Source organism: Silurus meridionalis, chromosome 27 (genome assembly GCF_014805685.1).
Source record: "Silurus meridionalis isolate SWU-2019-XX chromosome 27, ASM1480568v1, whole genome shotgun sequence".
Lineage (NCBI taxonomy): Eukaryota > Metazoa > Chordata > Actinopteri > Siluriformes > Siluridae > Silurus > Silurus meridionalis.
In genome coordinates this window covers 17,566,045-17,583,404 of record NC_060910.1, presented here as the reverse complement: position 1 = coordinate 17,583,404, position 17,360 = coordinate 17,566,045, and the positions used below count along the sequence as shown (strand labels likewise).

The 17,360-nt window shown below is 39.2% G+C and overlaps 1 protein-coding gene across 1 annotated transcript; it reads left to right on the top strand.

The window, feature by feature from the left end:
- The first annotated feature begins 4,195 nt into the window (after nucleotides 1–4,195).
- Nucleotides 4,196–16,503, top strand: LOC124380963 (major histocompatibility complex class I-related gene protein-like). Its single transcript, XM_046842320.1, has 5 exons — nucleotides 4,196–4,261; nucleotides 5,824–6,075; nucleotides 14,405–14,674; nucleotides 15,578–15,826; nucleotides 16,071–16,503. The coding sequence occupies exons 1-5, from the start codon at nucleotides 4,201–4,203 to the stop codon at nucleotides 16,298–16,300; spliced, it is 1,062 nt and encodes a 353-aa protein (XP_046698276.1). The 5' UTR covers nucleotides 4,196–4,200; the 3' UTR covers nucleotides 16,301–16,503.
- Nucleotides 16,504–17,360: the final 857 nt, after the last annotated feature.

Sequence of the window (17,360 nt, the reverse complement as noted above, 5' to 3'; positions counted from 1 at the left end):
GGATCAGATGGAGGAGCAGGTGGAGGATCAGATGGAGGATCAGATGGAGGAGCAGGTGGAGGAGCAAATGGAGGATCAAGTGGAGGATCACATAATATAATATATATCATCATTGCTCTAGTCCTGGTTTTATTTTTTGTTGTTGCTCTAATTGTGTCCTACATGATGAGGGAAAGACTTCAGGAATTTTTTAACAAAATTCTAAAACATAGCAGTTTCTTCAAGTGTCTGACTTCATGCATCAGACGCCAAGATTTCGAACCCGTTCCAGTCTAAATTAGTGCACAAGTCCTGCTTTGATGAAGATCCCAGCACCACCCTCCATCACCATACAGTGTTACTCTGCTGCCGACACTGTCAACTGCTTCTGTTTTCTGCAATTGTAATCTTTCAGGGCTTTCAAGTAGGAACTAAACAACAGCTCTCTGATTTAAGTCAAGTCAAGTCAAGTTTATTTCTATAGCGCTTTTCACAACAGACATTGTCTCAAAGCAGCTTTACACAAATCAACAGTGAAGGTGAATGGTGTGAATTTGTCCCTGATGAGCAAGCCGTGGCGACTGTGGCAAGGAAAAACTCCCTTAGATGTTATGAGGAAGAAACCTTGAGAGGAACCAGACTCAAAAGGGGAACCCATCCTCATCTGGGTGACATCAAGAGTTTGATCATAAATCTTTCAACAATACAGAACACTGGAGAGTGAGAACTAACATGATTACTGGAGTATAAGATTATAAGTGATGTTCTTTCTGCAGTCTTATACAGTCTATATGGTTAGTAGCTCCGAGTTTTATAAGCTCAGCATTTGTGATCACCACAGATCCAGCATCAGCTTCTCCATGCCAGAGCCTTTAAACACTCCAGGAGGTCCAATGTCAAAACTCCACACATGTAGCGGGATCCAAATGGCACTGGTACGTCTCTAGATGGTTCGGGATGTTTGTGAGTTCGGCATCTACTTCTTCAAAGGTCCGTAATCATCACGAGGTGGGAGGTGACTGGAGCTGGAGGAACCTCAGGGTGTCTCGGGATGGGGAGAGAAAGAGAAGCAGTGGAGAGGAATTAGCGTAGCTGCTGTTCATGATATTAACAGCACAAGTTGATAATGTGCATGTGATCAGATGTTCTGGAGCACAAGGTTATGATGTGATGTGTGTTATGTGTAGGCTTTGCTAAAAAGATATGTTTTTAATCTACACTTAAACTGGGAGAGTGTGTCTGAGCCCCGAACACTGTCAGGAAGACTATTCCAGAGTTTAGGAGCTAAATGTGAAAATGCTCTACCACCTTTAGTGGACTTTGCTATTCTAGGAACTACTAGAAGCCCAGAGTTTTGAGATCTCAGGAGCGTGGCGGATTGTAGCGTGTTAAAAGACTGGATAGATACATGGAGCCAAACCATTTAGTGCTTTATAAGTGAGAAGTAATAGTTTGTAGTCTATTCGAAACTTAACAGGAAGCCAATGTAGGGACGATAAGATCGGGGTTATATGATCATATTTTCTTGACCTTGTAAGAACTCTGGCTGCTGCATTCTGGACTAACTGAAGCTTGTTTATTAATGATGCAGGACATCCACCTAGTAACGCATTACAGTAGTCTATTCTGGAGGTCATAAACGCATGGACGAGCTTCTCTGCATCGGATATAGACAACATATTTCTTAGCTTAGAAATATTTCTAAGGTGAAAGAAGGCTGTTTTTGTAACTTGATTGATGTGATTTTTGAAAGACAAGTCGCTGTCTAAAATAACACCCAGGTCTTTTACCGTTGAACTAGTGGTTACAGAACATCCGTCTAAATGCAGGTTGAGATGCTGGAGCGTCTGTATACTAGTTTTGGGCCGATGAGCAAAATCTCAGTCTTATCAGAATTTAAAAGTAGAAAGTTATGGGTCATCCAATCTCTTAGTTCCTTAACACACTCAGTTATCCGGGTTAATTGAGCTGTATCGCCTGGTTTAGATGAAATATATAGCTGAGTATCATCAGCATAACAATGGAAGCTAATTCCATGCCTTCTAATAATATTTCCTAACGGAAGCATGTATATTGTGAAGAGCAGGGGTCCTAGAACTGAACCTTGCGGCACGCCATAATTTACTTGTTTAAATGTACTAATTTTTAAAAAAAAATCACCATCTGGTACATGCTGCTTAAGAGAATCACACTGCACCTTAACATCCACTCTGCTGAAAAGGTGATTGGCTACAATGTTCTACCTCTACAGGACTCGTACACCTTCAGAAACCAAAAGTGGGCAGCTAGGATCGGTACTAAACCCCTTTCACATTAGATGCACTTTAAATAACTTCCTGCTGGCTGCAGACCATGAGGACCAAAAACAGATTATTTTCAACTGACCTCATGAACAAGATCAAAGTCCCACCATCAGCATTGACCTGCCTGCACAAACACAAACATATATTTATTATCTATCGTATAGCTTTTATCTTTATTACTGTATTTATTTTTATATTTTTATAGCATAAACACACCATTACTTTTTTTTTATACATGCAACCCATCATAATTGGCAGTAAAGACGATTCTGACCCTCTGATGAAGCACATCCTCATTTCCTGTTGTTAGAAATCTTATGCAGAGATTTATTACTGTGATGTTTACTGAGTTTTATTTCTTTCTTTTCACAAGTATTAATAATATGGGAATAGATTTGATTGGAAGGCCATGGGTTCAAGTCCCACCACCATCAAGCTGCCACTGCTGGGCCCTTGAGCAAGGCCCCTAACCCTCAACTGCATAACTGTAGCTCACTCTGTTTAAGGATCAAATGAGATTGTCATGAATGTAAATTATAACAGTAGTGTTTAAGTTTATTTATTTATTTATTTATTGCTCTTTTCATTTCCTCCCCCAAGTTTCTCTCCTTAAATTATACTTATGAACTGGAAAGAGAAGAAGTTTACGTCTCATGTTTACATTTCAGCACTGTGAATGTTTTTTCTGTGAATATCTCAGTTGTAGGGTGACGGTGTGGGGGGATGAACCCTGGACCTTCTGATCAATAACCAATAATCTCAATTAAAAGGAAATTTATTTTTTTTCCCCATTTTTTTTTTCCATCTCAAAACTTGTCCAGATCCACAGTTTTGCACATTTTTATTAGAAGTTTAAAACCAAAATGAAGACGATGTGTTTCTTTATTCAATTGCCCATTTTATTTCTTAAATACGTTCATTATAAGTAGTTTATTTTAGGTCAAAATGTTTGTTTGATAAAAATAAAAAACATTAAAAATAATGAACTTTTCTCTGAATTTGTTTCATTACTAAACCAAAGTGGGATTTTGATGAAGCTGATCAGCAGTTAAAAACATTGTTTTTCATATTTGGTAAAATGTCACTATAAGTGTAGGAAAGTGCTAAATTAGACTGAATTTGATGAACATCTGGTAAAAGAATTCCCTCATATAGTGTTGATTGTGTAAATCAGGACAGATTTTCCTGCAGTCTGATCATTTAGTCCACATTTGGAATGTTTGATCCTTACAGAGATAAACGTGTAAAAGTGCACACTTCCTTCTCTTAAGTATTAATGACAGATATCTATGTTTTTATGACTCTTGGAACAGTAAAAGTGCTGACTGTCCTTTTTTACTCGAGTTAAAGTAAAGAAGTTTGGGGTCTGACATGCAGAAGGTGTCATTACTACCTGTTTTAGTGTCACGGTGGTCACATCATATTAATATTAGGGCTGTGATTCTATTGGAATATTGATTTGATATGATTCACATAATTGTCATGAAGTAACTCACTTGAATCTGTTGTAAATGTTGCTGCTGATTTGAGACTTGGCGCAGCAGTAAAACACATGTTTAGTGATTGAAATGCATTTTTCTGTTGGTTTTTTTTTATATTTGAGGAAAAAGAGAGGACGTGGAGAATAAATGTGTGCTGAAGGTTTTCATTTTGCCATTGAAATGATTTTTTAACGCATTACTTTTCACAGCCCTAATAAATGAATTATTACAAAACGAATTTCACATTTTGTTACCAAATAAATGTGTCCAGAAGGAAAATCCTGCATAAAAGAGCACAAGCAGAGAAGACATGATGATCAGGAATGAGTCATTTCTCTGTGTATATGGGCGGGACTTTGTGAAACTCCACCCAATCGGTATATAAGTGAGTCGGACGAAGTGCGGATTCATTACTTTCCCATAGCTCCTGCTGGAAGATGAACATTATGGACTTCTTCATTTTTTTAACAGTTGTTTTTTTTGGAGTGGCATCTACAGGTATGTTCATCTTTTCTCAACTTTTATTATTATTTTGAGATGATTTAATGTGTTACTCCTACTGCACTGAGAAATGCAGCACTTTGGGAATAAAAACTAAAGTTTCTAATTCAAATCCCATCTTTAAGATCTCGAAGGTCTCAAGAAACTCCGTGTGGCCGCTGTAGAGTTGTTATGTGTGCGGAGGTTTCTAATGAGTAATAAGGGGTTAAGGAGTAGTGTGTGTGTGTGTGTGTGTGTGTGCGCCCGCCCCCGTGCGCGTGTTTAAGGGACTGTGGGTGTGGCTAGTCAAGTTTCAAGTCAAGTTTATTTCTGTAGCGCTTTTCACAACAGACATTGTTTTAAAGCAGCTTTACACAAATCAACAGTGAAGGTGAATGGTGTGTGTTTATCCCTAATGAGCAGCATGGAGACTGTAGTGAAGGAAAAACTCCCTTAGATGTAATGAGGAAGAAACCTTGAGAGGAACCAGACTCAAAAGGGAAACCCATCCTCATTTGGGTGACATCAAGAGTTTGATCATAAATCTTTCAACAATACAGAACACTGGAGAGAGAGAACTAACATGAGCACTGGAGTGTGTGATTATAAGTAAATGTTATTTCTACAGTTTTTGGTATAAATGTAGGAGCTACTGAGCTCAACATTTGTGATCATCACAGATCCAGCATCAGTTTCTCCATGTCAGAGCCTTTAAACACTTCAGGAGGTCCAATGACAAACTCCACACATGAAGTGGGATCCAATTGGCACTGGTACGTCTCTAGATGGTTCTGGATGTTTTCGAGTTCGGCATCTACTTCTTCAAAAGTCCGTAATCTTCATGAGGTGGGAGGTGACTGGAGCTGGCCAAACCTCAGGGTGTCTCGGGATGGGAAGAGAAAGAGAAGCAGTGGAGAGAAATTAGCGTAGCTGCTGTTCATGATTTTAACAGCACAAGTTAATAATGTCCATGTGATCAGAATAATGTGCATGTGATCAGAGTAGTGGTGGAGAAATCTAGGGTGAACCACCTTTTTAAGGTGCCACCGCATCTCAATAGGATTCAGGTCAGGACTTTGACTAGGCCACTCCAAAGTCTTCATTTAGTTTTTCCTCAGCCATTCAGAGATGGACTTGCTGCTGTGTTTTGGATCATTGCAATTAGGTAACACATTAGGGGTCTCAAAATAAACACGTTAATAACGTTAATAACTCGTTTCATTGTATCCTGTGAGGGACACAAAATGACATGGATACAGACAAGTGTCCAAAATGAACATTTTATGGAAAATAGTATTAACTGCCAAATCCTGCAAAGACACGTCCCTGCAAAACACGAGCAAGTCATTTTATGAAGGCAGCATGAAGAAAACCTGCCTAAAGCCTGCTATTGCGTGCAGTGCAGAGACAAATCCACTAGGGGGCAGAAGACAAGTCTCAGATTGTATTGAACAGGTTTTTAAGGAAATTGTTAATGCAGGTGGTGCAGAGGTTTTTACAAACGATTGTATCAAATATGATAAATTTGGCATTATAGGATTAATTGATTCCTTATGAAATCATTGTTTATATTATTGTAGCCTCCCACATGCTGCAGTATCACACTGTCGTCTCATCACAAAACGCCACCACAACTGTGGAGCTGGATGGGGAGACCATCGCGTTCTACAGCAGCAGTGATGCAGAGGTGATTCTCAAGACCGAGTGGATAAAGAAGATCGATGGTGACGTGCAAGATTACTGGAAAAGTGAGAAATCCCGCATGTCAGGTGACCACTTGGACCTCCAGCATCATCTAAGCGGTGTGGAGGAGCTCCTTCATCAAACTAAAGGTGAGAATGAACACAGTGAGCAGTAAAGAGAGCTGCTCTGTGCTCTGTGTGACCTCTGATCCAAGCTCATACCTGTGCCTTATATAGATTCCTTCATATTTGTACCATTGGCAGAATAATTTCAATGAGAAGACTTTCTGTAATTGAATAATATTAATCGATGGGGTGGTGACGGATGTTTATTATTTGCTGAATGTCGTCCTGAATGTGATGTTTCTCCTACAACACAGCAGTTTTCCAACAGTTACTATACCAAGTTCTTATTTTAAAAAAATATGTTTTTCTAATTATTGTATAAGATCACGATATTTTCTTCTATTATTAATACAAACACACGTGAATATAAAACTGCTCAGAGCTGCTCTTCAGAACAATTCAAACTGAATTCCAGTAGTTCTTGTTGTTTGTTTGTTTTTTAATATAGATGATATTTGGAGATGTTCAATTCAAACTAAATGTACAATGTGTGTGTGTGCAGGAGCTCCTACACTAACCAGGACGTACACATGTGAGATCAGTGATGACATCCCAACTAGAGGATCACTCCAGATCCTTTATGATGGAGAAGATTTCATCAGGCTGAATCTCAGCAGTGGAACCTGGACTGCAGACAACCATCAAGCTGAGCAGTTCCTGAAAGTCTGGAAAAAAGAAGCTGAATACTGGACGCACTACCTGAACCACAGATGCATCAAGTCGTTAAAGCAGTATCTGACATACAGGAACAGTGTGAATCAAGGTAAAATCTTACACACACACCTTCAACTTATTTTCTTACTCATATTACTGATGATGTAGAGTGTCAGAGATTCTCCTCTCGCTCTGTTCAGGGCAGTAAGCAGGACGTACCCACATGTAGCACGAGTCTCTATGAAGACGTGTTTATGCAGCCGTGTGTGTGTGTTTTGTTCAGGTGTCTCTTGGGTATGTGTTTGGTTCGTTTATATTATGACGTAGGTTCATTCACAACTCTCTCCTTATCCACCCTCATGTCCACGTGGCTTTGCAAACTCATGGCATTCTTACATCAGATTCACGAGGTCGTCACCTGAAATCCCAACAAACACCCAACACATTAGGAAATGTTCAAGATTGTTGGAAAGCCGTTCCAGGTGACGACCTCATGAGGCCGACTGAGAGAACGTGTGCAAAGTATTCAAAGTAAAGAGTCGCTGAATCTCCACCTAAATAACCTCGTTTAGATCTTTTTACTGTCTCATGTCTCGTCTATCAGTTTAGTTCTGAGAGGGTTTCAATACAACTACACATTTACAGAATCAAAGCTGGTTTACTGATGCAGCACATAATAAAGTCTCTGTGATGATTTAGCAGATGGAGGAGCAGGTGGAGGATCAGATGGAGGAGCAGATGGAGGAGCAGATGGAGGATCAGATGGAGGATCAGATGGAGGAGCAGATGGAGGAGCAGATGGAGGAGATGGAGGAGCAGATGGAGGAGCACAGGAAGGAGCACATAATATAATGTATATCATCATTGCTCCATTCCTGGTTTTATTTTTTGTTGTTGCTCTAATTGTGTCCTACATGAAGAGGGAAAGACTTCAGGAATTTTTTAACAAAATTCTAAAACATAGCAGTTTCTTCAAGTGTCTGACTTCATGCATCAGACGCCAAGATTTCGAACCCGTTCCAGTCTAAATTAGTGCACAAGTCCTGCTTTGATGAAGATCCCAGCACCACCCTCCATCGCCATACAGTGTTACTCTGCTGCTGACACTGTCAACTGCTTCTGTTTTCTGCAACCATAATCTTTCAGGGCTTTCAAGTAGGAACTGAACATCAGCTCTGATTTAAAAAATCACCATCTGGTACGCTGCTTAAGAGAATCACACTGCACCTTGACATCCACTCAGCTGAAAAAGTGATTGGCTACAATGTTCTACCTCTACAGGACTCGTACACCTTAAGAAACCAAAAGTGGGCAGCTAGGATCGGTACTAAACCCCTTTCACATTAGATGCACACTTTAAATAACTTCCCGCTGGCTGCAGACCATCAGGACCAAAAACAGATTATTTTCAACTGACCTCATGAACAAGAGCAAAGTCCCACCATCAGCATTGACCTGCCTGCACAAACACAAACATATATTTATTATCTATCGTATAGCTTTTATCTTTATTTATTACTGTATTTATTTTTATATTTTTATAGCATAAACACACCATGGCATTTTTTTATACATGCAAACCATCATAATTAGCAGTAAAGACGATTCTGACCTTCTGATGAAGCACATCCTCATTTCCTGTTGTTAGAAATCTTATGCAGAGATTTATTACTGTGAGTTTTACTGAGTTTTATTTCTTTCTTTTCACAAGTATTAATAATATGGGAATAGATTTGATTGGAAGGCCATGGGTTCAAGTCCCACCACCATCAAGCTGCCACTGCTGGGCCCTTGAGCAAGGCCCCTAACCCTCAACTGCTCAGCTGTATAACTGTAGGTCACTCTGTTTAAGGATCAAATGAGATTGTCATGAATGTAAATTATAATAGTAGTGTTTAAGTTTATTTTTTTATTTATTTCTCTTTTCATTTCCTCCCCCAAGTTTCTCTCCTTAAATTATACTTATGAACTGGAAAGAGAAGAAGTTTACGTCCCATGTGTACATTTCAGCACTGTGAATGGTTTTTCTGTGAATATCTCAGAAAAGCGTGGCGGTGTGGGGGGAATGAACCCTGGACCTTCTGATCAATAACCAATCATCTCAATTTAAAGGGAATTTTTCTTTTCTTTTTTTTTTCACCCCATTCTTTTCACCTTAAAACTTGTCCAGATTTTTTAAACAAAAACTATTTTATAAGTAATTTCTTTTAGGTGAAAATGTTTCTTATACACTGATATGTAAATAAAAAAACATTAAAAATAATAAACTTTTCTCTGAATTTGTTTCATTACAAAACCAAAGTGGGATTTTGATAAAGATGATCAGCAGCTCGACTGTAATTCTATATTAATTCTACACACATGGAGATTGAAACTTGTTTCTAATTTTAGTAGCCATGAATTAAACAGGAGTTTTTCATTTCCACATGTTGTTCCTGCAGCACATCACACTTCCTGAACCGCTGTGATTGGATCAGGAAAACCACTGGATTTATTATTATTATTATTATTATTATTATAAACGTGATTTTTAAATGACTGTTTTATGACACGACAGCAGACTGTTCTCCAAGCGCGTTCATGATAACGTGCACGGCGCTATGCGCGTTCTCGCACCAATATTTAATGAACAGTGGACGCTGATGTTTGAATTTAAGCTGTTTGCGTAGTGGACTTCTTTAAACCAGTGGTCCCCAACCTTTTTTTGAGCGCAGAGAGGGGCGTAGCGCCTACGACCCTTTATAACCCCTTACACACCTGCCTATTCCACATCTGGTTCACTACAGCTTCCTCTGAGATCCTGCTTTAGAGATGAAAAGTGTTCTAGTAGTTTTAACAGCAGCTGTTATTTTTTGGTGCGTCAGGTTTGTACACCTTTTCTCAACTTGTATTTATTTTGTGAGATGTAGATGTAAGATGATTTACTGTGCTTCTCCGAACTCATCACTACAGGATAAAACACAATGGGCTGATCAGTAACTGACTATGAAACTTCATCCCACGACCAAGTGATAATTTGGTTCTATTCAGAGACATAAAACCACCAAAAACAGGAAAATAGCATTTCCTAATCAAGACAAGTTTTTTAGAATGAAATTCTTTTCATCTGTTCAGACTCAGTGTGTGTGTGAATTGGACTCTTGTCTGTCCAGTGCTTCACCCACATTTGGCCTCACTGGAAGATACTCCACCACCTGAAGTATCACAACACTAAAACTTTCAGTAACACCAGTGTGGGACTTCATCTGGTGAATAAAATGCCATAAAAGTTTTCCATTTGTACTTTTATTCCCAGTACAACTACAACACACAAGTGTTGATGATCACGTGCTCATTAAAACAGCAGCATGTTGTAACTCTGCTAGTTTGTAAATTAAAACGTGTTAAGTTCCATTTTATGTCAAAGTTTGGTGGATTTTTCTGAATATGTTCATTAAGATCTAAAATACAAGATACCATCATTATTGTTGAAGCCATTATACAAAGGTTTTATTCCAAAGCAAGATGTTTCTCCAATTATTGTATATGATCATAATCATTTCTACTGTTATACAAACTCACACATTAATATGAACCTGACCTGAATTCCAGACCCCCATTCCATCCCATGTTCTCCTCTCATAACTTCATCTCAACCTGTAACTGCTGTGCAGGCGGTGGGGGAGGGGACAGAATTATACATTTCATTCTATATTTCATTAAATATATATATATAATATAAGGTTCAAAGGTTCAAAGTTGGAAACAAATAATGGCTGTAAATAATGAGAGCTTTTTATGGTGTAAATTAGAATGTTTTAATTAAACATTAATTATTGGATTCAATTAATAATTGATCTTCTATAATGATCTTTATCTTTTACACTGTTTTAGATCATCCTCAGTGCTACACTATAGTCACACAAATGACATCAAATCTGTACTCTATTGTCAACGTGGTCCCCATTGCACCGGTGTGTATTCTGGTGAATGTACCCAAAAGTAACATAAGTGAGAACATACACACTCTCACACATACACACACACACACACACACACACACTCTCACACATACACACAGACAGGCACGTGCACAGGTAGGGCTCAACCTGTGCAGAGCACATGCCCTTTTTGCCCTTACACTCCGAAGTGCCCTTTTTTTGGTGGTGTTTTTTTTTTTTTTTTTAATCAATGCTATTGGTCACCCTTTACGTCTGTCTGTCTGTCTGTTTTTAGCAAATATTTAGCAAATGAAATTTCTTAAAACGAGCTTGTGTAAATCTTATTCGATCCTCAAGCTGTCAGTACGCTGATAACTCTGCCCCCTCTATATTCATTGAATCAACTGAAGTTCCACAGCAGCCGCACAGTAGACAACAGCTGAGCTTTTGCGAAGGGTAAATAAATATCTTGTTGTTTGAATAAGTACTACTAAACACTATGTCTATAAAGGCTAATATTTTATTTATTTGATGTCTGACTGACTCACTGACTGAGACATGTGGGACGTCGCCTGAGAGAGAGGGCTAGCATTTGCCATCTAGTCATAGCCAATACATAGCCAACACTTAAATAGCCTGTGCATACAGTAGCATTTCATCTTTTATAAAATGCGATTTTGGCCAAATGCATTTTACCACAGGAAAAACTGAGCGCTCCGTCTATATAGCTACAAAAACTAGTTTAGATGAAAATGTAATGTGAGGCGCCGTCGCCGTTTTAATGACGGACAAAAAAACTTAATTCACATTTGCACACATTCGCTGGTCAAAAACGATATATTGATAAGTAATACAACAACATATAATTTGTTTTTACCATCGGAAAATCATAACAGGTGCACCCCCGCGCTTTTTCGTACCGGAACTTACACAAAGCGACGATCCTCGTCACCTAAATAACATATATAAGAAATTTCTTCTTTGATTTATGATTGCTGATACACTAAACATATTAACATTTAGGCTAATCATGTTATGGTATACTCTCCACTCATCCTCACATGTATAAAATGTAGTAAAACATGGTTTTAGACATCATTGAGTCAGACCCACCTGACGCAGCTGCTGGAGATGCAAAGATGTACCTGAAGGCTATCGACTTTGAATTCCTTGTTTGCTTAGAAATCACCACCCCAGTGTTCCAGGTAACTGGAGTGGCCTCTGATGCTCTGCAACAAAAAGATCTGGATCTCTCCACTGCCTACACAGTAACTGATGGTGTGCTGGACACAGTTAAGAATCTGAGGTCTGAGGAGGAATTTAAAACCATATTCCAGCAAGCCATTGAAAAGGCAGAAGATGCAGGTATCGACATTCCCACAGTACCTCCTGGCCAGGAAAGGAAAAGGAAAGTGCCAGCACGATACCTGCATAGTACCACAGCTGCTCAAGACAGCCATACTTTCCAAACTGTTGAGGAGTTCTACCGGGCCAAGGTGTTCTTCACTTTCCTGGATACAATCACAGAGGAACTCAGAAGAAGATTTAAAGTAGATGGGACTATGCCAACAGGGAAAATACTGCAGTCATTCCACAGCCTGACAGTTCATGACAACTGGGTGGGCACACCAAACCCAGGAGGAGCAGCAACTGAAGACAGAGCTGAAGGTTTACCATACCACCTTCAAGTCAAGTGGCATGAAGAGTATGCTTTCCACTCTAAAAGAAACCAGTGGCCAGCACGTTTTCCCTACACTGGTAGAAATGCTTAAAGTATATGCCACCCTACCTGTATCAACTGCAACTGTGGAGAGATCCTTTTCAAAAATGAGGTTAATTAAGAACAAACTCCGAAGCCTCTGCTCAGAGGAGAGACTCTCAGATCTTCTCCTTATAGCCATAGAGAGGGACATCCCAGTGGATCACAGTGAAGTCATAAACATCTTCAAGCACATGGCTCACAGAAGGTTGCTGTTGTAATTAGGTTTAAAGAAGCCCTTAAAACCCTGTTTATCTATATTATCTAATTATCTAATATTATTATTATGGTTGTTATTAATCGTGAATAAATCTAAAGCTTTTGAGACTATTATTTTGTGTTATTGAATTTGTCATAAAGATGTGACCATTTCTTCCTTTTATGCTTTTATGGTCTAGTGGTTAAGATGCAGCGCTCTCACCGCTGCGACCCGGGTTCGATTCCCGGTCAGGGGACCATCCCCAGCCACTCTCAGTGCCGGTCCCAAGCCCGGATAAATTGGGGAGGGTTGCGTTAGGAAGGGCATCCAGCGTAAAACATGTGGCAAATCAAAACGTGTGGAGGATTTCGCTGTGGCGACCCCTACCGGGAGAAGCCGAAAGAAATACATACATACATACATACTAAATAATCATGATATAAAAAAGGGAGGGCACAGACACAGACACACCCAAAAAGGGTGCGGAACGGCACAGGCACACCCAAAAGGGTGTGTCTGTGTCTTTCGCAATGTCTTTCGCTGCACGTCGTGACCCGAGAAAATAAATAGAAGCACAGCCACATTCAGGTCGAGAGCGCGCAGGGCTTCATCACGGCTTTAACGGAGATCCTGCGCGGGGATGAACATTATGGGCGTCTTCGTTGTTTTAACATTTGTTATTTTTGGAGTGTCATCTACAGGTATGATCATCTTTTCTCAACTTTGATATTTTTGTGAGATTTATTAGTGGTGTGCTGCTACTATTACAATGCTGTGGATCATCAGGATTATTTCCGCGCGTAACTCGTCCCGCAGTTTTCCACCACGAGGGAATTTTTTCGAACATTTTGACCCCAGGGGGCAATAGCTAGGTGGCAGTTAGTGCCCCATAGAAAATGAATGGGGAATTTAAAGATCGAGCCACGGCTCGGCCCTCGAGCGTCGGACACGCACATACGGCATATCCACTCGTAGGAGATCCGGAGCCGGTCGCAGCTGTATAGGCTCGGAATTCCAGATCCGCCACAGATCATCTTGTCCGGGGCAGAGACCGGATCACACCCGTACACCCCCCCGTTCGTCAATGACCCCGGGATCGACGGGCAGTTGGGGGCAATTAATCTCCCCCATAGAAATGAATGGGAAAACAGCTCTCATTCACATACATTGACACTAACATACTGACACGCACTACTACTACACACATTTCCGTTAGGAAATGTCACATTCTAGTTAGGATTTACTGTGCAGGACAGTAGGAGTGACACATTAAATCCTAATACAAAAAAAAAAATCCCATCTGCCTGCGTTTAGATGTTTTGTTTGTGAAAAACTCGGTAAACTGCAGCGCCACGAGTAGGATGAATCGGTTCATCTGACCGAGGTATCGGCTCGGAGTTTCCTTCTCCTGGTTTCCTGTACCAGGGCATGTTGTAACTCTGCTAGTTTGTAAATTAAAACGTGTTAAGTTCCATTTTATCCTGTGAGGGACACAAAAAAAAGACATGGATTCAGACAAGACATGGTTTTTGACTTGGTTGATTTTCCTGAATGTGTTTATTAAGATCTAAAATAAAATATACCATCATTATATAAAAAACTTTTCTGTTTCTCCAATTACTGTATGTGATCATAATCATTTCTATTATTATTCTTTCAAACTCGCACATTAATATAAACCTGCACAGAGCTGCTCTTCTAGAAAATAAATCTTTGCAACAATCCGAGCTGAATATCAGCATTTCCTGTTTGTGTTTTAATATAGATGATATTTGGAGATGTTCAATGTAAACTAAATGAACAATGTGTGTGTTTGTGCAGGAGCTCCTACACTAACCAGGACGTACACATGTGAGATCAGTGATGACAAGACAACTAGAGGATCACTCCAGATCCTTTATGATGGAGAAGATTTCATCAGGCTGAATCTCAGCACTGGAACCTGGACTGCAGCAAACCTTCAAGCTGAGCAGTTCCTGAAAGCCTGGGAGCATGCAGAGCGTAATGCCAAATACTGGACCAACTACCTGAAGTCTGGATGCATAGAGTGGTTAAAGCAGTATCTGACATACAGTAACAATGTGAATCAAGGTAAAATCTCACTCACACACACACACCCCAATTTATTTTCTTTGTAATTACTCATATTACTGATGATGTACAGTGTAAGAGATTCTCCTCTCGCTCTGTTCAGGGAAGTAAGCAGGACGTACCCACATGTAGCGCGAGTCTCTATGAATCACGTGTTTATGCAGCCATGTGTGTGTGTGTTTTGGTCTGGTTTCCCTTGTGTATGCGTTTGGTTCATTCACAACTCTCTCCTTATCCACCCTCATGTCTACGTGGCTTTGCAAACTCATGGCATTCTTACATCAGATTCATGAGATTGTTGAAAAGCCGTTCCAGGTGACGACCTCATGAGGTCGACTGAGAGAACGTGTGCAAAGCTGTCATCCATGTAAAACCTGCCGATTTTAGACAATTGAGAATAAAAAGCGTGTTCTTTCGTAGTTTGGATGTTTTCATGTTATTGAAGCTATTAGAGCTGGTGCAATGATGAGGATGTGAGAGAGTCCATGCACTGCTGACGTTCCCCGTCATTTACATTTTTCATTCAGGGCATTTGTTTGATGCTCTTACCCCTTCGGAAATGTAGCGGGTTCTTCCTTGTTTCATCCCAAACCATTCAATTTTACAGACCAAAAACCAGGGAATAAGATATAAGAAAAATCACAAAAATTACCTTGGTTTAAACAAACATCTAATTGAACGTTTTGAGGAAAATGGTATTAACTGCTACAATCTGGACGTTACTTTGTGTATTTCCCGCATTAACGACACGTCCTGTTAAAAAACACACTGCTAAAGGAGATGATCGTGAAGCTGTAGCATTGTGAAGCTGCCGGAGTGCCGGTGTATCATGCAGTCCTGTACCAAACAGGTTTTATTCCTTAATCAATTCCTTATGACATCATTATGTTTATATGATTGTAGGCTCCCACACGCTGCAGTATCTCACCGTCGTCTCATCACTAAACGCCACCACAACTGGGCAGGTGGACGGTGAGATCTTCGTGTCCTACAGCAGCAGTGATGCAGAGGTGATTCCCAAGACCGAGTGGATAAAACAGATCTATGTTGACGTGCCAGATTACTGGCAAAGTGAGAAATCCCGCATTTCAGGTGACCACGGAGACCTCCAGCATCATCTAAGAGATGTGGAGAAGATTCAGAAAACTAAAGGTGAGAATGAACACAGTGAGCAGTTAAGAGGGTTGTGCTCTGTGTGACCTCTGATCGAAGCTCATCACGTGCCTTGTATAGATTCCTTCATATTTGTAACCATTTTCAGGATAATATAATAATTATCTAATAATAACTCTAAGACCGAGAGGACGGAGAAACCCTTCTCTAAATCTACAGATTTACAAAGTGAAAGCTGATTTATTGGTGATTGCTAATTAAAGACTCTGTGCTGATTTCACAGGCGAGGGATCAGGACCAGGTGCAGGATCAGGACCAGGTGCAGGTGCAGGACCAGGTGCAGGATCAGAGAAAGTATTGATTTTCATCATAATTTTTGTAGTTGTTTTTTCTGTAGGTGTTGTTTTTTTTGCTTTGATTGCATTCTGCCTGCAGAAGAAATGCAGTACAATCACAAGATGCCAAGATTTCGAATCCGTTCCTGATATTATGTGGCATTCCGAAGAGAAGTAAAATCCTTCATAATTCCTGAATCTAATTTAGATTTTCAGTGTTTATCAGGAAATAGTAGGTGATTTATTTATTATAGTGATGAAAATGTGAACAAAAGCACAAATATATGACTTGAAGAAAAAAATCTCTAACACTAGTTATGTAAATAATATTATAACTAAATAGAATTGAAGAAAATGAAGTGTTTTAGAATGTTGTGTGTGTGTGTGTGTGTGTGTGGGGGGACAAAACAGTTTACTTAGTTATTAATAACAGATTATTTGATGTATTTTTCCACACTGGATGAAATGTGAAGTGAAGCTGCTTTTGTGTAGCTGCAATTTTACACCATGTTTTGTATTTTTATAACTGAAACGGTTCTGAATATTTGATCTATTGTTTATTATATTTATTATATATATATATTTTATTACATTACCAATGACCTTCTGATCAATAATGCAGAGTTTTCACTAAAAGTGAATTTTATATTTTTATATTTATATTTATTTATCTCTAAACTTTTGCACTTTTTTTTTTTTTCCAAGTTTAAAACCAAAGTGAAGACATTTTGTTTCATTGTATTAAATTGCCTATTTTGTGTGTATATATATATATATATATATATATATATATATTACTGATAAACCTGTAAATAAAGAACATTATAAGGATTTTTCTCACTTTGTTTCATTACAAAACTCTGAATAACTAAGAAGTGGGAATCTTAGGATTTTGATGAAGCTGATCAGCAGCTCGACTGTAATTCTATATTAATTCTACACACATGGAGATTGAAACTCGTGTGTAATTTTAGGAGCCATGAAGTAAATTGTAATTCTCACTTATCCACTTTATTGAGAATATAAATTGAGATCTGTAGGAGATTTTGTGTTTGTGCAGAAACCCAGTCCTGCTCCACAGTCCAGCTGTGACTGGATCAGAAAAACCACTGGATTTATGATGATGATGATGATGATGATGATGATGATGATGATTATTATAAACGTGAAATAAAACTCTTTCTTTAGTTTCAATATTTTTTTTAATATTTGAAAAAGTGTGAAATCATTAATTGTAT